Source organism: Furipterus horrens, unplaced genomic scaffold (assembly GCF_987537825.1).
Source record: "Furipterus horrens unplaced genomic scaffold, mFurHor1.1.pri manual_scaffold_12, whole genome shotgun sequence".
In the NCBI taxonomy this organism is placed as follows: Eukaryota; Metazoa; Chordata; class Mammalia; order Chiroptera; family Furipteridae; genus Furipterus; species Furipterus horrens.
The window spans coordinates 81,805,981-81,831,509 of NW_028327182.1; the positions used below are offsets into that span (position 1 = coordinate 81,805,981).

General features: G+C 38.6%; 1 protein-coding gene across 10 annotated transcripts in view; it reads right to left on the minus strand.

The window, feature by feature from the left end:
- Positions 1-256: 256 nt before the first annotated feature.
- Positions 257-25,529, minus strand: part of NRG1 (neuregulin 1) — a 942,869-nt gene continuing 917,596 nt past the window's right edge. For 3 of the 10 annotated variants that reach the window (XM_090258890.1, XM_090258887.1, XM_090258885.1), the window contains 6 exons: positions 20,229-20,287; positions 8,707-8,809; positions 7,073-7,199; positions 4,654-4,784; positions 3,686-3,892; positions 257-1,014 (listed from right to left, as the gene is read on the minus strand). In XM_090258890.1, coding sequence (XP_090115016.1) covers positions 363-1,014; positions 3,686-3,892; positions 4,654-4,784; positions 7,073-7,199; positions 8,707-8,809; positions 20,229-20,287 — 1,279 coding nt within the window. In that variant the 3' untranslated portion in view covers positions 257-362. Of the gene's footprint in view, positions 1,015-1,374; positions 1,535-3,685; positions 3,893-4,653; positions 4,785-7,072; positions 7,200-8,706; positions 8,810-13,300; positions 13,325-19,802; positions 20,288-20,896; positions 20,965-25,529 lie in introns of those variants that run through there. The other 7 variants (XM_090258888.1, XM_090258883.1, XM_090258886.1 and 4 more) reach the window with 5 other exon arrangements.

Below are 25,529 nucleotides of genomic sequence, written 5' to 3' on the forward strand. Positions count from 1 at the left end.
CAAATCATACATCCGGTCAACATCATAATGCAATGCACAAGAAGCCAGCAAAACTGAATATATGGGAGGTTTTGTGGAAATACTGTGGAAAAGCAATCATGGTAATGGTACAAAACTTGCTCTTGACATAACATAACATAAAGGCACCATTGATATCTTTCTCGTTTTGAAATACTGTAAAAAATTGCTACATATGGCACATAACACATTTTTACATACATATATTTAATTTATAAAAGTTTTTTTTTTCCTGTTTTCTATTTGCAGAACTGCTAAAATAAAATAAATTGTTTAATTTAAGGTGGAATACTTTATTATATAAAATAAAGTTTTACAGGTGAATCTATGTGTTTATTTAGGTTTTATACAGCGATAGGGTCTTGGTTAGCGATTACACTAGACAGCCTGGCCTGCAAATCTTCCTGTGTGGAGAAGCGGCCCGCGGGGTTAGTCCTGCTGTCAGCCAGGCGGAAGGCAGGTGCCACCTCGAGACTGGCTGCCAGGGGGTTCTGTGTGCCCAGGAAAGGCGTGGCTTCCCCGACTCTCTCATCTTCTGTCTCACTCTCTGAGTGAGTGCTCTCAGCGCTTGTGTTGCTGTTCATTTCCAACCTGTTGGCAATGTGGCCATTGGGCTTGGTTCTTTTGGCCCGCCGGCTGTTGGTGAGTTTCTTAACAGGTTCTTGAGCTGGTTCGTACTCCTGGGTCGTTTCATACTCCTCATCCTCCACTATCCTCAAGGGGCTAGGGGGCAGGCTGCTGCTCTCATGCACGGGGTTGTGGTGGAAGGAGTTGAACTGCTGAGGGTGGTGGTCGCTCTTCTCCCGCAGCCTGGGTGGTGTCACCAGAAGCAGGGGTCTCTCTTCTTCCACAAAGGGGCTGACTGCCATAGAGGGCATGGACGCCGTCGTGCTGGACACAGGTGGAGACATTTCCGAAGGGGGCGATTTGGGGGAGCTTGGCGTGTGGAAATCTACAGGTGACATACGAGCCGGGGTGGTCATTGCTGACACATACCTGTGTGAGCACAGAATACCCCGCGTAAGTGTGGTGCAATAAGAGGCACGGAGTAGGGAGGGTAAGGGGACAGAGTTCACGGTATTATAATCAGAGAACAAAAACTCTAATCATTGTATACTTCTTGACTTTTACACTAGGACATTCAGCACCCTCCAGATCTAAACTTATGTAGCCAAGAGTTTCCTTACAGGAGTGCATGCACAGATCAGCTACATTGCCTGGTTCACCAAAGCTTGTAGGATGTTCAATCTCATCATGATTTTTAATAAAAACATCATCAAGACAAGAGGGCACTAGGTCCTGGAAACCTGTCAGTTTATAAGGACCAGGGCTCAGGGATCTGTAAGGGAAAGAAGTATTACTTAAATACTATACCTTCCTAAAGGCCAAGGGGTCTTAGAGAATGAAGCCCAAATGGGGAATGGAAGAAGATCTAAGATGAGTTGCTGAGAGCTGGATCTGCATGCATTTGGATCTGTGTGCCTTGTTTCTCCTTAGCTCAGCTATAAGGTTATGTCTTATGAAAAAAAGAGAGCATAGTGACTTAGATTTATTCCTGATAACAGTGTAACACATTTGTGTGCTTTAAATTTTCCCATGAAATGCTACTTCTTAACATTCAGTTTGCAACTCTCCATCCCAGTGACCAAGACATCCAAAGGTAAGCCTGAGAGGACCTTACATTGGCTTCGTAGTATGCTCAATCTCTGGTCTACCTTTCTTCCAACACTCACAGAGGCATCTTTGACTTATCTTTGTGACTGTTCAAGGTTGGATGAACCATGTTACCTTATGTCATGTTTCATATAATGCTCAGTGAATCTTGTTGTCAAGACATCGAGTGCATTGTTTTTTACCGTATTGAGCTGTTTTTCCCCACAGAATAAGACCAGACTTGACACTGAACATGTGGCTTATTCAGAGTCACATTTCTCAGTGTTTTATAAAAATGTTACCAATGCATAGCACTAAGTGACTCTCTTCTTCACAGTGGCTCAGAGTCTAATCTGACATGACCTTTGATGACACAGGACATCATCATAGGAGCCTATTAACTTTCCTGCTTCTCAGCCATGACCCAGAGTTATATGGATGTGAGATCTAGCTGTGTCTAAAATGAGAAAATGTCTGGAGATTAAAATATTTGGGGCTTGAGTCTTCAGACATTTTGCTTTGAGGATACTTAAATTAAGCTCTCTGAGAATTGCTAACCCAAATTCTATCAGCATGTAAAAATGATTTATCTTTTCTCTCTAGGCTCTCTAGGCTCAGGTGTATTTTGCAGTCCTAGAAAATAGCTGGGGGTTTCAAGGAAGCCTACCACAGTAGGGAAATGTCAGCCTTTAAAGACAAATGTAACATGATGTGATGAAGAAAGGATTTATTACTAAGTTCTTCAGGTTTCAAAAAAAAGACCAGAGTAGGACAGACTTTCTGAATACATAAAAATATAATTATTTGAATCGAAGACTAACTTTTTACACCAGTTTTGGATCAATACCTACTTTTTCATACATGAACCGAACAACCTTTAATTCCATAAAACTCTGAAATATCATTTTGGGGTATTTCATAGAAAGGCCCTTAAAGAAGTGATTAGACGTTTCTATATGACCTGAAAGCTCAGAACTGGTCATCCTTTCCTTTAAGTACTTCCCAGTCCATGAGTAGAAAAGTCTATCAAAATTGTTTCCACTCATGTAAATACCAAATAAGTTATGGACTTGACATTCTGTAAAGCTTTGAACAAGTAGACAAAGATTAGACTGAGATGACACAGTAAACAAAGAGCCAAACCCCACTGGATTTGAAAACAAACAAGTGACAGCCTACTGATAAGCCAGAAATGGTGGCTGGATATAACTCTCTCCCAGTTTAGGTGAAAATGGATAAAGAGAACATGTGAATTCAGAATCCCTATTAAGCATCTCTTTCGGTTTACTTTCCTCTGTTCTGTATTTTACCTTTGTCGTAGCTCCCCAACCCCAATCCAATGCCTTCAGAAGAAAATCAGAACACTCAGGAATTAAGGGCCATATCAGAGGCAATATCTGCTTTAAAAACCACCTGTGGAGGCTGCCAGATGCAGTATCGAAAAGATTTATTTATTCATCCCTTCTTGGAATTTCATAGAAGGGATACTCTGGTGGAATGCAAGCACTTGTTCCCCATGACAGTCAGCAGTTACATAGCCCTTGATTTGATTTAATTGAGGCTGGAAGGTAAGAAGAGTTAAGCACATGAAAATATGAGGTCAACTGGACCAGAGTTTGGATAACTGGCAAATTGGAATTATAGAAAGGTCCTTATCAATCACTGGTGCCATCTCTCTAAAGTTACCGCTGAGGAAACAAATCTCGAGTGGGGCTGAGCCTAAGGTCAGAGCTAGGAACTCCAAGTCTGCTGCACTTTCCACATCAGGTCATTCCAGCTCTTTAAGAGTCTGTTGCCTGTTAGCCACTGGGACGATGCGAGAAGCTCAGAAGAAATGTGTTCAGTCAAGCAAAGAGATGACTTCATCAACTAGGAGCACTCCTAGAACAGGCAGCTGCTGCCTCTGGTTCTCAATAGAGTAGATTTCCTTAGGTGAGACCGCAGGTGCTCATGGGGATTCTCTTACTGGGGTAGGTTCTTTCTCCTCTGCAGTAGCCTTGCCCTTCAGTTTTACCTTTCACTATGAGGAGAGTCTCGGTAGGAGTCAGGGGTTTCTCTGGCATGCCTGAGGAAGCTGTTACATTCACGAGGGCCTCCTATGCCACTAAGACGTCCTCTTGGGCCCCCAGCTGGGCTGTTGTGCCTACTGTTTTCTACAGATGACATCATGATTACAGAGTGGCTTTCTGAAATGATGCTTTCGGTGTGTCCATTGCTCCAGCTAGAGGGGAAATATGAAAGGCAAAGAGATTTTTTTAATTATATGTAAAATTGGAAATGAAAGAGAATGACCTGACAAATATATCACATTATCAGTGCCTGTCTCAGAATAGAATTGTTACAAAGATACTTGGTATAGAGAAGATCTTGATTTAGATTGGTTTTGTAAGGATATAGGTTATTCATTTGTTCACTATTCAACACTTTTATCAAATGTCACTCTGTACTAAGTGTTCTTATAATCATTGTGTTCTTGAGTGGCTTAGGTTTAAGGAAAGTCATCCAATGAGCTACATTTGGAAGTGCGTATAGTGTTGCGCTTGGTAGCATGCACTCAGATATTGGTCAACAGGGCATTTGCAAATTTAACCAATTTCTCATGTACATTTCCCAGGGCAATTCCATTGTTGTAAGAAGTCAACTTCTAAGTATCATAAAGCATCTAAGACTTTTGCCAGTATAGCAATTCAGTGATTGTTCAGGTAAGAGTAAAGGCAATCTCTAAAATGAGGAACAACAATCCTTAAGGTGGGCCTCATTGTCCCTTGTTTGATGATGAAAAAATTAAGGCTTGAATTTAAAGAGCAATTAAATGGCAGAGCCAGTTGATGTCTGAATTCTATTTTTGTCCCAAATCATACATTTAATTGTACATCACTGCCCCATATATGTCTCCCATCCCTTCTTAGGCAGTGATAGCACAAGGAAATGTGCAAAAGTTCATTCTTGGAGAAGCGTCATGCAATTTTTTTATTCTCATACCTGTGACTAGGGGTCTGGGTGACAGTAGTGGAATGATGAGTTGTCGAGGTATAGTGACTGGTCGAAAAAGATGTCTCCACTTCTCGCTCAACGATATGCTCACTAGAGATGATATTTTTAGATACGTATTGCTGGATAAACAAAGAGACACAACTTGAAGAGTCATGTAAATCAAAACACTAACATTGTCATGCACAAAAAAATCTAGTCCACATGCTTCATAATAAATTTCATTTCTCCAATGGCCAGATAGCAGATCCTATCCTCGCTACTATGGCCTTTGGATTCTGTAAGTGGAGTTAATAAACTACTCTTTGGATGTGCCCTCAGTATAGGTCCCATCATTACAACTGCATAGCTATTTTTTTCTGTTTTGGTTCCCGTTGATAACGTGACTAGGATTCAACATAAATCGTTGCCTGATATTCATTATTGTCATGGTTGTTACAAGTGAAAGAAGATTTTGTTTCAAGTCTCTGTATTTTGGCTCTACCTCTCTCTTACAATCTCCTCGTGCCCATGCAGCCCGAAGATACCATTGAAATTGTTAACTTGTCAGTGGTAAGACTTACAAGGTTATTGAGAGATCTGAAGGATTTATAGTGGTTATCAAGGTCATGCATCTTGAGAGAGCATGTGATACACAGAGGGCAAACTGCATTCTACTTCACTTTCACAGTAGCTGTTACTTCCTTCTCTCAGTGAGTGAGGTACATTCTGAAGTTGTTAAATGCTATTCATATTTACACCAAATTGAGTTAAATAAGAGGATAAGGCATGGAAAGGAATACTCTTCGATGAAATAGGGCACTTTATAATCTGATGAGCTGCGGGCACTATAAGAACCTGGTATATTTGTGGAAAGCCCCCAAATATTTAATTTGAATTACGTTTGAAATTCTAACTGGTTCTCTTGGAGAAACAGCTATTCCATGTGGATCTCTCTGGCTGTAGATATAGCTAGCTTGCTTTAAGGAAAAAGTGGCGGTGTCATACATAATGAGCTATTTCCAGTCTGTGTACCATTTCACTCTTGCTCCTTGGAAGGCAATGTAAGCTCAGTGAATCTAATGAACATAATATTTAACAATTATTCAACACTCATGAAATGCCATTGGGCTAAGTGCTTTATATAGATTTTTTATTTAATGCTAACATGAACTTTCTGAACTAGGTATTATTTTTAGCCCTGTTTTCATAGTGAACAAATAGGATTTAGAAAGATTAAAGCCCGAAGTCCCACAGCTTGTCATAACTGGAATCCAGGCAGTCATTTGGCTTCCTAAATATTGTAACATTCATATTGACAGCTTATAGTTTTATCTGTAGTGAGCGTATTTATGAACTAAGCAGAACATTCTAGTGAACACTGGTTAGGGGAGGAAAGCAGCCAAATATGTTAACACACTAGCACCTCACTCATAACAATCTCCTGAAGGTCTTTGCTACAAGACTTACTAGTGGTTTAGTAACCTCCAACTCTGAACTTGGGTCCATGATGTATTTGCTCCATACAAAATATACCTTTTTCTATAGGATAGAAAATATAGTGCAAGACCATCTTCAATCGTTGCTTATAAAAAGCCAAATATCAACAGGGAATGAAGAAAACAGGAAGAATTATAGTGGAATTGGAAAAGCGATACTTCAAAAGCCAGAAAACCTGAGTCCAGCTCTGGCTCTTATCTGTAAAGAAGGGAGGTTTGGACAATGATATTGAAAGACTTTCCACAATCTAGTATTCTGTGACTTAGTTATATTTAAAACATGAGTGCTTGGTAAATTTTAAACAAACTACCTGAATGATTGAAAGCTATATTTCATCTGGAGGTGTGGCACCATATGTAAAGAGTAGGGGAATAAGAAAGCATGCTGATCTTCCACTTCTGCTGAGAAGCCAGTTTGATAAGTCACTTGACCTTTCCATGCCCTAGTTTCTTCCTTTGTAAATCAATCGGCAAAAATCATCAGGCACGGTGAAAGGCCTCTAACGAAAATCACTCTAAAGCCCTTAGCTCAGTTATCAGTACTAATCAGTTAATAGCCTGGAGTAGCCTTCATTTCCAAATTATAAAAATAAAACATTTCCTTCTTATTCTTGTGACATTAATATTCTTATTTTTTCTTTGTGTTTTTCTTTTCTTTCTTCCAGTTATGGCCTCTCTGCAGAACAAACCCAATGTTATTCTTCCAGCCCCTTAATGAACACTTTAGAAGAGGAAATGTGCTGGTTTTACAGTAACCAAATCCACTTTAAAAAATGTGTTCCCATTATTTTCTCCTGGCAAAACCTTGGATTCCTGGAAGCCGTGGAGATTAATGGCAGTGGCTAAGAGCCTAAGAGCTTTAGAAAATAAACTTCAAGGTGCCTGAACAGAGCAGAGATGCTCAGCTTTTTCACTGGCCAGAGTCAACATACATTCACCAGCTGAACGTTCTCGGTGGGCGGATGAGGGTGGTGAGGCCCGTTCGCTATGTTCACCATGTTGTTGCGCTCAGACCGAAGACTCTGCCGAAGCCGGTCGTGAAGCTTTTTCCGCTGCTTCCTGGATGTGAAAAAGGGAGCGTTGATTTTTAAAAATTATTTACATTTTTTAGTACAGTCAGTTCTTTCCTTCACCAGCACCTAACTCAGGCAGTGGGGTGGGGGTGAGGGAAGGAGAACGGGAGGTTGTGCCATTTAACTCAGAATCCAGCTACGTAAGGACAGACCGGGAACCAGACGTTCTCAGCAAATAGATGTAAGGAGCCGAATGGAATTCTTACAGAAATTAAACTGGACTGCTGAGAGATAAGTCAGAAAGAGAAGTAGATGAGAGAATTCAAGTAGATATTTGGCTAAAACCCCGATTTTCCTAATCCATCCATCTGTGCCTACGTCTTACAGATGTCTTAGGCAATAATTTATGTTTTGCAATTGAGAAAGCTGACTTCCCTTACAATACTGCCTGTTCGTCTCTTAAGAAAATGCAGTTAGTTTGAATGTGCACATTGTATGTAGTGTGTGTGCATGTATGGTACTGCACATATGAGTAAAGGTATGTGCATATTTTGCCTGTAGATTTTGGAACAGCTGTAACATGACCCTACTCTAGTAACACTTTTGTGTATGACTAGGTAATAAATATTAAAATATCTAAAAGGACGCTTAAGGTTGACTCCATGAAGGTTTATTTCTATCACTTACTCAATTCTGGCACTGAATCCTGGGGTATTAAGAAAACACCATCCATGCCCTCGATTTTATGGTATAAAAGCATATTGTCTTGTCTTCAATGCAATGTTTAGATCATAGTAATGCCCCCATGACTAATTATGGCAAGAGAATTTATGTGATGAAGCAACAAAACGAAACTGTTAATATTATTTTACACTTGAGTGGAGGTTATATGTCAGGGAGAAAGTGGAGGGAATTCATGTTGCAAGGTAAGTATATTTGTTCATATGGACCCAGTTTAAAGGGTCAAACGTAGTGAACACAAAGCTGTTTTAATGTTGTCCCTTTTGTGCTTTCAAAGCAAGTTTTTCTCGACTTTCCTCCCATGAGATTCCATTGGTACCTCTCATCTTGAGAGCATCTGAACTGGAAACTTAATTAGATGGGATTGAAAAATAATCAGTATAATGATCAGAAACTGGCATTTCAAAAACCACCAAGGGTTATTTTCTAAGGGTCAGTGCCAACTGGACGTGTCGCCAGCAGTGCTGGGCACCTACCACCCTCCTCTCAGGATGCGGCGCGTGCAGGCCACGCACGCACGTGGGGCCGGCCCCCTACAAGCCTGTCTCTCCGCCTCTTTCTCTGGCCCTGGGGCTGTGGTCACTTCTCAGAAGTCTTCTGAATGTTTTCATACAAATAGGCAGTGCTTTCTAGGTATGTGCTCAGGAAAGGAGCTCAAAGTGGGTTATTCAGAAGAAAAAATAAAGGGGAAAGTTCCCCCTGGGGCCCCTCTTTTTCAAGACCGGGCTGTGGAGGCGGGTGTCTGCGGAGTCCTTGCGGCCTACACTGGCTGAGCGCTCAGGAGGGAGACGGCGCGGAGGAGGAAGCTTTACTTGGTTTTGCAGTAGGCCACCACACACATGATGCCGACCACTAGCAGGGCGATGCAGATGCCGGTGATGGTCAGCACTCTCTTCTGGTAGAGCTCCTCCGCTTCTGGAAAGGGATGAGAGCAGATGTCACTGAACGTCCCCTATGCTTGCCAGGACTTACAACTGAACAGTTGGTATGCTGCATGACATTGCCCATGGTCACAAGAAAATAAATATGTGACGATTCGTTACTTTTGCAGACATACTTAAAATACAGCATACTCTGCACTACATTTTGAGCATAAACATCAAAGCCAGATGGGGTCATTTATAACAAAAAGTAGTATGCTATATTATTACTTTAATTATAAGCTATAAGATACATATGGATTAAATTAGCAAATCATAAACATTGATTATAAAAGGATTTGGTTAAAACTGTAGTTTTTGTTTTTCAAAAATCTCTTGCAAATCTCTCTTGCAAAGACAACAGGAATCATGTCAATAAAATGAGCTGGGAGTGGCAACACTGGAACCCTCCTCTTTTCCCTTCTCTCCCCGCCCCCAGTCTCTTTTGATTTCCCAGGTATTTTATATTCCGGTGGTCTTTACAAAGAACCATTTGTAACTTAATAAAATAAACTCAAAGACATTTGCAAACATGAACTTGGCTTGTAGTTAGCAACAAAATTGGGGCAGGATCCCTATGCGTTCACAGTAAAATGTGAACCTAAGCTCCCTGATATGGAATAGCAAGGCACTGTATCAGAGAAAGCCCAATATGATGGGTAGGATAGTCCTGGGCCAGGGTGAAGACCTGTTCTTTGGAGGACAATTATTATTATGTCACCAACTGTACTTACAGACCTCATCTGTCTGTATGAAGGAACTACTAGCACAATTAATGTGTGACTTGTAATAGATCATACATCCCACATTGACTAACATGGCAAATTAGTTCATGTAGATTACACTATGAAAGTGTGGTACTTAGAATTTTGAACTAAAGGTACTATAGTACCCCAAATGCAACCAGTCTCTTATTCATGGAACTTTTTCTATTTAAAAATCAGGTTTTTTGGTGAATGACTTGATTATATGGTAGGTCAGGTTCTTAAGAAGATTGGCTGGATCCCTTAGGAGATGGGCTTCCAACCACTGTAACTACACTTATTGGAAGATAGTCTCCAGTTTACTGAGAAATCCAAGCTGTACTTGGATTTCTGATGAATAAGCTGGTCAAGAATTATCATACAAATGAACATTTTTTTCTCTGGACATCAACACGGGGCCTGATGAACATTTTCAGTTTACGTCGTCAGTCTCAGTTTAACCACACCTTTTTTCTCTCTACGACAGAGGGCAATTCGCAGGAAGTTTTCTTAAAATGAAAAAGTGCGTTTTAATTTCTATGATACAGTGGACCTTATCATTAAACACAACATTTCCTACAAGCCAAGCCCATGGTAATCAAATTCCAGTTAACAGGTCAGGAACATTGTCAAATCCAATTAATATAGCACTGATTATTAACAGGAGGAGGAGAACAGAAGTCAGTGGGTAAAAGACTAGAATGCCGCAGAGATTAGACAAAAACAAACCAAAAGGGTTGGAAGTGGAAAAGGAAAAACAAACCAAGAGGACAGACAGACTGACAGAATGACTGAGAGAGGGAGGAAGTCAGGTACAAGGGAAAACAAGGTTAAAAGTGAAAAAGTCATCTGAAGTCCCTGGCACAGCATGCCCGATACTAAGGGAGGAAAAAGAAAGAAAGAAAAGAAAACCAGAGGGAGAAAATGCTCAGGTAGGTAGAAGAGGGAGATGCAAAGTTGGAAGGGTTGCCCCATACAGCATAACTCTTAACCTAGGCTGGCCGGCACGTGGAAGCCACAATTAGGAAGCAAAGCAGCTGGTGTACTGCCGTGAAACAATGAACCGGGAGACATAACAGTGCTGTTGCATATTTTTGTGCCACAAAAGTCAAGTGAGGAGTGGAATGTGAATGCTTATGTGTTAATGGCTTGTGTCTGCTGCCTTCCCTCCCCCATAGAATCAGAACAGGGAACTATAATAATTTTATGGAGGGTTCGTCTGTGAGCCGATGCTCCTCATTGACCTAGCATCTAGATCAGCCCTTAGTATGTACCTGCTGGTCCTTCTCCATGGGACCCACAACACAGAGCAAGGTGCCTTTGGTTATGGAGAGTTACAAAATAGGAGTATAAAAGTATTATTGCCAAGAAAGCAAAGATGCTGCCTTATGTGGCCTTTTTCATTCTACCATGTTCTTCTTTTAAAATGATAAGGGTTTGGTAGTGCTGACATCTTAACATCGTATCTTCAGGGAAAAACTGGGAAATTGCTTCTGCAAATGACAAAAATTGGACCTATCCAAGGACTAAAAGAAGACAAAGCATCATGTGTACTCTTAGGGATTATACTGACCAGTTTTTTGATTGTTGTTAATGACAAAAGAATAGCGGGACCTGGGTGTGTGAACACCTGGTATATTATGCCTCACCCATCCTACCTGTGTGGTGTAGGACGGCACCCATTTCCCAGTGAGGTCAGTTATGGAAATAAAAGGGGCCAATAAAGGCTAAGGGGTAAAGATGAAAGCAACGGCCCATAGAATACAGATGTGGGATTCATATTCTGAATTCACATCAGTATTTATTGAATGTCTTAAATGTTTTTCATCTAAGTTTCTATTTAATTTTCCAAGTGCCCCCTTCCCATACCCATAATATTGAAAGAAAAATACTTGGTGAGAAATTATTTAAACAATGGTTTCCTTTAACCCATCTTTCCCCCTTATTTTTCTCCTAGTGTGATGGGGTCAATAGGGCAACAGTACATTAGAGACAGCGCTGACAAAAAGAAGTCCTTGGTCCAGTTGGCAGATCTGCCCTAATGAGCGGAAACGCTGCTGAAACTTCATGATCTGGCTGGACACATTCAAGGGAATCAGATCAAGCCCGTTTTTCAGTATGATCTGGCCAGGCCAAGAGACAGAGGCCTTGTCTTTCTCAATTTTAATTGACCTTTAAGGTCTGACTTCCCTTAACCTTGGAACTGTGGAGTCTCCAGAAGGATTGCCTTTATGAGGCATGCAGACTGTGTCTTTATTAACCCTTGAGGTCTTACTGAGGGAGAAGTGGTATATCTGAACTATCCTTTACCTTACCTCATTGTTTGGGAATGGAAATAATAATTCTATAGCCAGTCTCTAAAGTGAGAAAGTAGGAAAGCTGCCGTTAGGGAGAAAAGGGGAGGTGAAGGCGGAATGTTTCTCCTCCCTACAGGGAAGGTCAATAACAATAAGCCTTTGTAGAAGTGGGTCAATTTTTATCCTGAGGGAAGTGATCCATCTAGATGACTCCTCCCAAGTAGATGGCTTGTCACTCAAGTGACACTGGTGGGCCCTCTCTTGCTCCTCACTCCTGGGAGATGTCCTCTGATATTCAAAGGACCACATAAAAATGTGAGAAGTTTCTCATCAAATGAACAGTTTTGTCTTGGAAGGTTTTTTGGAGGCACAGACAATTAATTGAGTTTCTGTGTCTGCAACTGCTAGAGCCTGCAACAGCCTCATTTCCCACAAATTAGAGAAAGTGCATCAGCTGTCAACTGTGATGTGCTCAGCCATCAGAAGAAAGCAGCTGTAGGGTGACCTCCATGCATGATGTCACTGACACCAGCTAGATGGGGAGCAGATATTCTGTTCATCAGGACATTGTGGACCCATGACCACAGTCCAGGGCTGTATGCAGTGTCCAGGCGGCCTGGGACCCGCGCTGTGGAGCCTCTGGGAGGGTAGCGTGGCTTCCCTTCCTCCCAAGACTGGCCTTTTCTACCAACTATTTAGGATGAAGACCTTCCAAAGGAGCATGCCCCAACTTCATATGCTCACGGGAGATACTTTATGTTTACAGTGTTTGATTACTTGTCTGGATAATCTTAGTGACTCAAGTTTAATTCCATTAGCACTAGACTTCCACCTAAAATAGCACATGGCTTATCTCTTTCTGTTTTTTTATTTCCATGCTCATGAGATAATGAAGTTGGTCAGTCATGCTTGAATAGCTCCAGAAAATCAGAGCAATTCATGTCTGTTCATGTAGTATTGTGTTGCAATGTAAGAACTTTGTTACTATATTAAATATGATTTTTATAGTGTATGTCAAACTACCATCGGCCTAAGGTGTGCTGTTTTTTAAGGTGATATATTCAAAACTTTTCTGGTTCTCAAGTCCCTGGTTTGGTTCCTCCTGTAGCCTTGTGCACCACTCCAACTTACCCCCGCTCTGAAATAACAGCATGGCCAGATCCAATCAGTGGGTCAAGGAACGTGGGATATACATGAATTTGCAGCAGGTGAGATGATTTTAAATTCTAAGTGAAGCTTGGGTATCTAAAAGCTGCTGCACTCAGTAACATTTCAGTAAACTAATCATAGATTGAAAGCAAAGAAATCATTGTTATAGCTGTATGATCCCTTCTAAAGAAAAAGGAAATTTGTTAGGAACTGACAGGGAAGAGGAAGAAGGGAAAAAGATTTCAGCTCATAGGCTCTAAATTCTGCAGGCTAAAAGGAATGATGATTGGTCCATACCCATAAATTCAATCCCAAGATGCTCTGCCAATGCAGAAAGTTGACAAAAAAAGAAAGAAAGGGAAAAAAGTTTCAGAAAAGAGCAATACACTGCACTCCAAAACACATTACACATGACTATTACAGCTTTCTGTGCGTGCACATTGAACAGGACAAATGGTGTTCGTTAATGAAGCAGTGCTCAGGTACGCCTCCAACAGTCCACAGAGGGAACTTCTCTTTTAAGAGGTGTGCAAATATAGCACACTGCCTTTATTAACCCTTAAAAGACCTTACTGAGGGAGAAGTTGTACAGCTGAACTATCTTCTACGCTCCTGCTCCTCCGTAGTTTGGGAATAGGAATGTCGTATTTATAATTGGAAGAGGCATTTGATATTATTTCATTCCTGTCTTTTTAAAAGGCAGAAGCAAAGTTCCAGACAGGTGAAAGGCAGAGCCAGGAATAGAAGCCAAGGGGGTAAAAATTTGGTCTGCAAATTTCACCACATTGGATTTATAGTTTTCATTAGTTATCCTCTTGTATTTCTTGTTGCTTTGGTTTTTTAAGCTCTACCTCTTTTCTCCTAACCTTCTACTTTCTCCACCATTTATGTGATATTTAACAAACGCTTCTACCCCAAAAGCCACATAGGGTTTTGGGCATCAGAACCTGCTTATAGTTTTTTCATGTCATTTCTGTATGACACAGGAAATGTTTAACGGTTTTTACAAAGTTTAAAAAAAAAAAAAGCGTGGCGGGGGTGGCACGGAATACAATTCCAGGGATCTTTAGTGAATTTTAACTGATTAGTTCCTCGAATAACAGAGCCAATTAGACGACCGCTCCACAGTGCTGAGCTCCGATGCCCACATGCAGCCAACAGCGCGGGGCACTCAGAGGACCTGCCTGAGGGCAGCCAGCGTCGGGCACTGAGAGGTGTCAGCCCGGAATCCTGGCAGACCTGACTGTGGAGCACCAGGATCGCAGGACTAGTGGGACCTGCACAGCCTCAGATGAGGTAAGGGGGAAACGGGCAAAGAAGGGGGAAAAAAAACCCTGGAAATGGCACTTTCCATTCTTGAAATAAAAATTACTAATCCAGTTTCACCGGGTGGGACCCTTGGGAGCTCCCAGCGTGGTTGGTGGAGAGGCAGGGGCAGAATGAAAACAATGGTCTAGTTGTCTACTGATCGGGAGATACCAGGGCGGTCCAAAAATTTGACAGGGTGCCTCAAGTTTGAAAACATGTGGTAGTGGGGTATTTCTCTGACACAACCTTCAGAGTGGGCCTGGGCAAAGGGCCTCATACTGAGAGGAAAGAGTAGGAGCTAAAAGTGACGCAGTCATCCTGGTTTCAGGTCCTGCCTCTGCCATTTTCCCGCTCAGTGACTTTGGACGGCTTTACTTTCTCATTGACAAAATGCGTATGATACTAACACATGCCTCACAGGCAACCCTGTGGAATAAAGAGACCGTGAAATGGGTCAGCCACCAGCTGAAGGGTTTAACAGCTTGGAGAACAGACATGTCTGGACATTTATCTTGGGCCAGTTACGGCATGGAGGTTTACTTTTGACTAATTTCATGGCCAAGAAAACTCTGGAAGCTCCTGGGATATGCCAAAGATTTCAGCCTTAAAAACTTGCCACCTCTTAAGGATATGAGGTTTCGTGGATTAAAATAAAGATTATCAAATAGTACATGGAGTAACTATGATAATGACAGGCACTATATATAATAGGGAGTCCCCTCTGCCTTGGGTTGGGGGTACTCAGGCAGATAACCTACATTTTTCCTAAATTAAAAGCCAGATGATGTAGGCTTAATTTGGTTGCACCATGTTCACAGAAAAACAATGTATTGAAATGAAAACGAATTTGTGTTGCCTCTGTGCAACAATTTGACAAATGGATTTTTTTTTCCCATTTGTGTCCTTCATACAAACTTTGAAATACCAAGGTATGAAAATCCATGTTTGGAGGAAATGATAATAAATTTCCTTATACATTTTCATGAGGATGTGACTCACTTTTTCTCTCTAGAATCCTCTCCATCTCTTGCCTTTCCTCCTACCAGTCAGTAACAATTTAAGGGTTAAAATCAAGAGATATCTACAGAAATTCTTTCCAGAGAATCATTATTCCATGCCTACGTGAACACTGCTAATGATCTATATTAGTTGCATAGAAAGCTTGGTTAGGTCTTCAATAAAATTAGTAGCATGCCCATGCATACATATTACTGCATTTACAGTTTTATAGGTAAGTCTGTGAGCCTAACTATAATTTCATTTCATGGGAAGTCATTCATATCAGGCAGCTCCAATTTCAAATAATTCAAAGGGAAATTGGTACTTAAAACTGGAATCTCTTCTGGCCATAAGCCCTAACAAGGAAACAAGCAGGGGAAACATGCATCAGTCATTCTAGACCTGGAGCAAACATGAGTCTATAATTTATTTTTACTATTGGTGGCTACATTTCTTTTTTGTGAGTCAAGAAAAGCATAATACACACACGCTTTCCATTTTATGAAGAGGTTATTACTTTCTATCTATTCTATTTAATCTAATGTTGGCTTTGGCTCATTATGCATCATACACTTCCTATTGAACTTCTGCCTAGCCACTACATTTTTCAAATTAAATTAATAATTCAAAAATACAAAGGTTACTGTAAACAATTTAGTTTCCTTTTCTACATGTGATTTCCTGCTGTGCAGTAAGCAATATAAAAAATTAATTTAAATCTAAGAGTCTGCAGACACTGTTACATACTGACTCACTAATCCTTTGCTTTAGGATTTGATGATTGTTTGAAGAAAACTGATTAACCTGTAGGTTAATTTAAATTTTCAGTTCCATTAGTGAAAAGAACAATGACAACTGTCTCTTACCAAAATTAAATGTACATGCAATTATGTTTTCTGGTAAAATTTGAAGGCATTCAGGATTTTACTCTTTAACATCTTGGGTCTCCTTATGGAAATAACCTCAAAGACTGTATGTAGTCTTGACTTTCCGTACTTCTGAGATTTCTAAAGGAGCCTGTCAATGCCCATTCTAAATGGGACCAATTTAATGTCTGACTTTTAATTTTCAACTTACCTTTACAAACGTAGATACTTGTTTTTCACATCTACCAATCCATATGGTCACTGAGCCCTTCGAAATGTTATTAGGAGACTTTCTCCTTACTCCCATTTCCACGTGCACAAGAGCACACTCACAAACACACACACAGTAAAATCTTACTACACTGAGTGGGAATTCATGATAATTTTGTCAGAGACGAAGTGTGCCTTTAGTCTACTGTCAGAAACATACATTTTGATAAATATAACTTCAACAGATTTTTAAAACATTTAGAAATCAAAACAATTTATGCCGTAGTAGCTTATCATTCAAAATTACTTCTATCTGCTAAATTCGCTCATTCTGAGAATATGCTAAAAGTTCTAAAATTGCACTTTAAAAAGTATTCTATAATTTGGACTAGTCTGTAATTACTTCCTATTATGTTAGTTTATATATCACATACTTGCCCTGTGCTTCCTCTCATGGTTGAAGCCTTGATTGCTTATGTTGCCCTCTCCATAAAGCCTATAAATTCAGTATATATTGCCTGTACACACACACACACACACACACACACACACACACACACATTGATGAACACAATCCTTTCAAGCAGAATTTCTGTGTCAATAGGTCAAATTTGAAGCTGACTACCTTGGAAAGTACTCTAAATATGTTTTGTTTCAAGGCCCATGACTGTCTCCAAGAAAGCCATATAAAATAAACATTTGTTCTTTTCTTTCATATTTTAAATCAGTTTTTATAAATCAGTAAAATGCCTTATAGGACACTCTGACCAGAAAAGTAGCATCAAATCCTGATAATGTAATTTATGTGTTAATAAGCATTGTAAAAATTGTACATGCCTTTAGAATGTTATCTTTCAACTGAAAATGTGATTTTGCAAGTTAAAAATGCTTCTCTTTAAAGCTGGGGAATATATTTTATTTTAAAATTTATGTTATGTGTTAAAGACTTTATGAACACTAACAATTAAATTTTAAATATTACCACCGTGGCAATGTTTTTTTATTCTTTATGCAGCTCTCATTGCTACTTGAACATAAAGTTCTTAGAATAGCAAAAATTTATTTTCCTGCCTTCTGTGGGAGTTTATAGAAATAAAAATTGAGGATTTAAGACATGGAGGTTAGAAAATTAACTCTGGGCTAGACAACTTTGGAAAGCAGTTTCTGATTGGAAGTCCTTTCTTTTCTGGGAATGAGGCAGCACCTTTGCACTGTCATTACAGACTTTTTCCATAAATGTGCTTCTAATCAATCTTTGTTAAGTCAGGTTAAATATAAATGCTGCTTTCTTGGATGTCTTCCAAAAGTGCCACTGAAAGCTTACATTTATTTAAGAAATCACATTCTGACTAAATACATAACGTGGCTCAGTCCTGACCTGGTGGCTCAATTGGTTGGAGCGTCATGCCGTAAACTGAAAGGGGGTGGGTTCTATCCCTGGTCCAGATACATACCTAGGTTGCAGATTCGATCCCCGGTCGGGGTGTGTATAGGAGGTAACCTATTGATGTTTCTCTCTTTCTCTCCCTTTCCCTATTCCCCCCTCTCCCTTCCTCTCTGTCTAAAATAAACTAAAAATTATTAAAAATATACTTAGCGTGGCTTTTTAAAAATAATATCTTATGAACAAAAATGGTCTAAAAGAGAGGTTGAGAATATTTTCTCTGGTTACAACTCTCATATGCAATGGCATTATTATTTTTAGAAATATCTTCATTTTTAATGCTTTTCTCTACATAGTGCCCCAATATTGCCTTCAGTACACAATGAAACTATGTAATGCCAAAACTTTAAGTATAATGCAAATATTCAGAATTTTTGATTAAATTATAATATATAATTTCATTATATTTATATAATTTCAAGGATTTGATAGACCTACATTTTTAAATACAAACACATTTCTAAAAGGAATGGTTTTAATATATTAAGTAACATTCAATTATTTCCCTTTTATTTCTACTTTTCAACTTATCTACTTTTAAAAAGTCAACCTATAGCTATGGAAAAAACTTCTATTCACTAAATGCATATTATTTTAAGACTTGTCAGCCCAGCTGGGTAGCTTGGTTGGTTAGAGCATCATCCTGATAAGCCAAGGTTGTAGGTTCAATCCTTGGTCAGGGCACATAAAAGAAGAAACTAATGAATGTATAAACAAATGAAACAACAGGTTGATGTTTCTCTCTCTTTCTCTCTCAAATCAACAAATAAAAAAATGTTTAAAAATTTTTTTCAATAAAATGAAGACTGTATTCGAAAATTCAGTAATATCAATTTACTAGTTTTTGACAAAAGAAAATGGCCAAATGGCTGAAACATAATCTTTGACATGTAGCCTATGTAAATATGTAATAAGTACCACCTCACTAAATAAATGATTAAATATTATGGGTCTAATTTCCCCCTAATGTATATGGAATTTATTTTTCCATGGAGTTTATTTTTCTATGACTATTAACAAGAGGAACAAAATCTTATTCTCTGCATGCATATGAATCAGGTTGTAAATCCCTTCTTTTCAGGCCCTCAAATACCATCTCTTATCACTGTTTCTTGTGCCTCATAAGTTTACATTGCGATGAGCTATGTGTAATATTATTGAGGGTGAGAAACTGACCATCTAAATCAGAGGTGGACAAATCCAGCTCACTGCCTGTACTTATAAAGAAAGTTTTAATAGCACACAGCCATGCTCATCAGTTTATGCATTGTCTATGGATACTTTTTTTTTTTTTTTTGCTACAATGACAGAATTAGGTAGTTCATAGTGATGATATCATTTGCAAACCCTAAAGTATTTACTGCCTGATTCTTTACCAAAAAAAAAAAAAAAAAAGTCAACCTTTATTCTAAATGGATAGTTTGATGGAGTCCATTTTAAATACAAGGCTTTGGAAGCTCCAGAAGGAAAAGCTATCATTCCAGTTCACAACAGAAGGACCAGTATAGTTCAGTTATCCATGCAATTATATACAGTGTGAATTAGGTTGTTTAGGAATGATGTTCAAAACGTCAACAAGCCATAGAAATCCATCAAAATTTATTAGTTCTTCATTTAAAAAATATATCTCTAGAAGCAAACTGTTATATTTCAAAGTAAATAATAAGTATTTTTTAAAACTCAATTTTCCCCTAAACTTATAATTGGAGCTAGCAATAAAGAAATGCTAACACATATAAATGACTGTTTAAACTAGTTCTGAATCACTTGTTTCCTAAGCAACATAAACAGAAGCCAGGCTATCTCATTTGCTGTGAAATGTTTGTTTTTTAATTTTCCTACTCAGTACTTTCTTTTTTTTTCTTTAAGCCTAAATGCAAACTGCTGGTTAATGAAGAAAAACATCTGAACTCTTTTTATTATGTTTATTCATAATAAATACATTCTGAAACCAAAATTAACTTACCATCATTTCAAGTGCATATTGGTTACAACTTAGCAACATCTTTTGCAGGATGTTGTCACTTTATAAAGAAGATGGACTGTTCAGTGGAACGCTTTTATTTTATCAATAAAAGTGAGACTTTTAAATGCCTTTATTATAATTGCACTGCTTGATATCAACTATCATTTTTGTATCACATTATTCAATATCAATTTCAGAAACAGTGGGAGCCTCACACACCTATTGGGTTCTCAGAGCCAACTAGTCACGAACAGAGGAAGTAATACAATCGCTTTTGTTAATGGTCTCATGCGACAGGCAGAGGCAGTCAATGTTAGACCTGGTCAAACACATCTAGCTCTAGGTGAAATCTGAGGGAGATGCAGCAACAAGAAAGCAGCACCGACTGAGCATGCTCCTATTCAGGCAGAGACAGAAAGGGAGTGGACGTACTGTAGAAGCTGGCCATTACGTAGTTTTGGCAGCGATCACCAGTAAACTCATTTGGGCACCTGAGAGAAGAAACAAAAAACAATGGTAGAAAAAACAGAGAAAAAGAGAAGAGGTGAATATATGCTAGAAAGAAGCTCCTTCAGTGTCATTTGACTGAACTTGGCGAGTTCACCCTCAGGAACTGAGTCTTTGTCCTAATCACGGCTTTTGGACTCTGGTAGTTCCCCCAAAGGGTTAAAAATTTGGACCCAATGTAGTCCTTGGGTTTGTATGACAGTAAGGTCCCAGTATTTTAAGTGACTGCTTTCTTTCAGAAGGCAGCCACTTAAAATTAAATCTGACATTTTCATCATGTCAGTTTTCCATCTGATAAACTTTAGTCAAAAATATTGAAAGGAAAATTTTTTTTTTTTTTTTTGGTTGGCTTGCCTGTTCTGGTGACCAGCATCACTGGCCATCCTGGTGGGTCATTCTTTTAAATTTATGACCTTTGGGACCCATGTGAAGAGACTGGCAAACAAGGTCAGATTGAATGGTTTATGCCCCGAGTGGTTAAACCATAATTAGAACAAAAGGAATCAGTTACAACTGAGCTGTAAAAACACCAAGTAGTAGTGATTGTTGCTGTAGTTTGGGGAGAAAGCAAATTTCAGATTATTTTAACATACTTTCTTGGTTTTGGACTTTCATTGGCACATTCTCAGTACATCTCGCTCCAGTGAATCCAGGTTGGCACCTAGAGGGTAAAAATGTGATAAGCAATAGAACGCTAAAGACATTGAACTTTCCTCCTATGGAATATGGAGATTCCTACAAATGACCTGGTGACTGAACAACATGAGGAAAAGAAAAAGACAAAACATTTAGAACACCTTGTCCCATGAAGATGGTGGGGTATACAGTTCTGTTGTTATTTGCTTCAGTCTTCAAAAGTTAACTGAGTGAGGTTGAAAAGTTGAATAGGATGGGCAGCTAAGTCATTTTCCCTTTGGCATTTCCTTATTTGTCACTGGTCATTGAGTCTTCCTATGTTAATCGAGGTGATCACAGTGTAAGGTATATCAATGTCTAATCACTCTATTTACACCTGAAATTAATATAATATTGCATGCCAACTATAATTGAAAAGTAATTTAAAAAAACACCGGTTTTGGTAAGAGCTTAACGTGGTTGCATTCATAATCTTCCGTTATTTAAATGATTTTGAGCTTTTACTTTTATGGACACTCAATTTTGCACTTATTTCTTAGTCATTTTTATGTTCTAAGTTAAATCACCAAACTACACTGGAAGTGAAGCACTTTCACACTCCACTGATGACTGACAAGAAAAACTACATTCCCTGTTTTTTTTAAGATATTACAAATCAGGTCTCATTTTTCATGTTGAAAGACCGAAAGAGACATATTCTTATTAGAAAAAATTTCATTTCATTCAATTATCCCAAATCAAAGACAAATACCTTTCTAACACTTAAACATTAAAACGTCCACAGTAGTACTCGATGTCATTTTGCTTTTAAGGTAAAATATTTGGAAATTGTATACAATTTATATTTTACTTACTCACATACATTCACCTATCAAAATTTTAGAATTGATATAGTACTGTTTTTAAGGTCATGTTAGTGGGGTTATTGTGCCTAAATGGAAGTATTTTACAACTAACTGCTCTTTTTGTGTTCTTACTCCAGTAACTAAAAAAGCTCAGATTGGATTCATTTTACCCTGTATCATACTCTAATTAGTGGGACCATCGAAAACTTCTAGGAGGCAAATATACTTACAGATGCTGAACACCCATAGCCATAATGATTACTAGTAGTTCATTTACACCATAAGCATCATGCAAAGTGCCTAACATAATATAGTTCTATAGCACATAGCTCACGATTTACATACAACCCTTTCGTCTCCAGAGCAAATAAGAATAAACACTATCTTTTGGCATCAAAGAGATGTAAGTAAAACTATTATCTTTTTACTAATATAAGGGTGACTTTTAAAATTTCCCTTAAAGCCAAATTCAGTGCCAAAAAAAATAAATGTTAGCACGTGATTGGTACATATAATTCTCCTATTTCATGAAGAAAGGCCTGGAAGATACAATACTGGAAGCTACACACTTTCAGCCCCATGCATACTTATGTCACCTTAAAATATAAATGATCATTAACAATAATATCGATGAGCTTAACAACAAACGTCTCATATTGATTGACATAGCACCTTTGAACTCTTCAAGGCAGTTTTATATAAATGAACTGGCTATTTTTGGTTAGAATATTTTTGTTGCAGTAAAAACAGGAAGATCTGCCCAGAGAAATGCAGAAATAAGAACTATAACCTTTGAGGCTGGGTCATTTCTCATAAAGATGGCATTTCACATACTACAATAAGAACGTTTTCACAGATATATGAGAAAGTACATGGAAACTTGCTTTCTGTGTAACATATTTGACACCATAATTTCTGAAGCATCTGGGGTTTTTATTTGTGTATTTGTTTCCGAATCAGGACTATAAGTCCATATAGACATACCCTATAATTAAGCAGGTAATTTCAGAATGAAAGATATATGCCATAACAATTATTTCATCTTACTTCTTTGCCTTCTTGAAAAAACATTTAAATTCTCATATCGATCACACAATAGTCCTTTTTTTTCATACAAAGAATATGGTATAAGATATGTGAATGCTGTGTGTTTGTGTGTGGGCAGGCAGAGAAACAGAAAGAGAGATAATCATTTGAGGTTAGGAATGCATTATTTAACAATCACGAAATTAACAAATTAAGAGAAGGAATGCGCATTTATTAGAAAATTGTCATTGATGCATCTTAGATGACAGTTTTGAGATCAGAGGGCACAGAACAACTAAGTGAAGGGGATCAAAAATCTTATCCAATCAATCTTCTCATTAGTATGAAATTCTGAAATGATGTTTCCTAGTAAACTAGCATTAATGTGCTTTGGTTCACCTCTGTCATAAGATGATAAGGAATATGTGGTGCAGTAACACTACATCTTAAGGTATGCCGATCTGTTTTGGAATTATCAGCTATGTCAGAACCAGAACTATCCTTCCACTAATGGTGATCCTCAGTTAGATAAATTTTCTGAGTGTAAAGCCTTATTGTTTTTCAAAGTGTGGTCCACTGACCAAGCGCACCAACATCTTCTGGGTTTTTGTTAGTAGAAATGAAGAATCCTAGGCCCCAGTCCACAACTACTGAATAAGAATCTGCATTTTAATAAGATTCCCAAGGGATCTGTATGTACATTGAAGGGAAAGGTGTCAGAGACCCTGACCTTCGAAGATGAAGACTAAGGCCCTCTGTCCTGACATTGCAGTATCTTGCTTGGATGTGAATGGCCCACTGGGCTTCATTGGGCCTTGGGTTTTCTCCGTGATGAGATTAAGGAATTTTAAAAGAGCCTCACAGACAAACAACAGTATGGTCATTACTGGAGGGAAATGGGGGTACGGGGAGGCAGGAGAGGGTAAAGGGGGAATAAATGGTGATGAAAGAGACATGACTTGGACTGGTGAACACACAATACAATATACAGATGATGTGTTATAGAACTGTACACCTGACACCTATATAATTTTATTAGCCAATGCCACCCCAATACATTCAATAAAAAATAAAAAATTAAATTTGAAAAGGATTAAGGGATTTAACTAAGTGATGATCAAAGTTTTCTTTTACCACTTAGGTTCTAGGAATCGAAGCTCATCCTCACACATGGAATCACTGTGCGAAAACCACTACATCATTTCTTCGGAAGGCATCACCCATCAGGGAGGACTCCAGGTCTTCTAAAGAATGTTTTTGATAGAAGAAATTTTTAAGGCAACCATGGAGATAAAACAAATTGTAAACCCTGTTCCCAAGCAATTCAAGTGTCCAGCAACAAGTCGTCGTGTAACTTTTGTGGACCTCTAGTTGCTGCCAGACCTGATGGACAGAAGTGGAAGCAGAGTTTCCACATAAGCAAACTGCAGACTGCAGTGATTGTGTAGAAAAAGCATGTGCAAATGAAAACTCATCTGCTCTATAAGCCCTGATTAAACTCTGTGGAATTACTTCTAAAAGAACAGGGACTGTCTGGCTTCTGACTTATATCTACATTAGCATTCTATGTTAAGCATCCAATCTATCGCTTTGCTTGGAGATAAAAGTATGGTAAATTTAATCTGATTTTGAACAATACACTTTGGCATGAGTCTGAGCAAATTCCAAGGATTTTATTTCTTAGACAAACCTGGATGAATAACCCTTAAGCCCCTACTGTAGCTTCAAAAATATAGATGCCATTCATTCTGCTGATTAGATTAGAAGATGGAAATAATTTTTAAATTTTAGTAACTGCTCATAATGCGATAAAACATTCTTTGTTCTACGTTTGTTCTTAATGAAAGTTCACAGTTTGTCTGAACTTAGGTAGCACTTCTTCCAACTAACCCTGACATGCACCCCCCATCTCCCCACTTCCCTGTCCCAATCTCTTTGACTGCCCTTATCTATCTGTGTTGTGATTATCTTTTTGTGAGGCAGTTACATTTTGATCATTTTGCATCCCTAATGTTTAGCACAGTGCCTGGCTCATAAAGGGCTCTCATAAAATGTCTGTTAAACTGAGCCTCAGATGAGACAGGGCTACAGTCTGCAGTGCCCAGTAAAGAACTGCTTCTAAGAGACTTTCATATAGTCAACTAGAGGTCAATATTGAACTTCTGGCTCTTATTTTTATAGTTTATGGCAAATTTTCCTCTATAACTCCTAAATAACTTTATTATAGCAACCCCAGCACCTTCCTCATAGACTCCCTCTCCTAAACAGAAAACTAACATTGTGTTTGAAATGTGAAAAGACTACACCTCGTTAACGGTAAGTCTATTAGCTCAAATTTAAATCCTGTTACTGAAAAAACAGTTTACCTAGGATTCAATAAAGCAATACAATCTAGTACTCAAGACTTCTACACAGCATCAATAGAATAAAAACTGTCCTTTATAATAACCTAATATACTGTGAATATCCTGATGTGTTTACTATGTAATTGACCATAAAGTCATGTATTTTGAAAATCAGTTTAGTTCCCAGTGTATTTTTTATAGTCTAATTGAATACATTATTTCCCATATTTTTGGTGGGGATCCTAAATATAATCAAAGATATTTGCAGACCCCTCCTTCCCAATTTCTGGTTACTTAAGGTTTGTTAACTTTATAAATGATCTTATGGTTTTATAAATATATGGTCAAGTTATAAACCATCCTTAGACACCCTT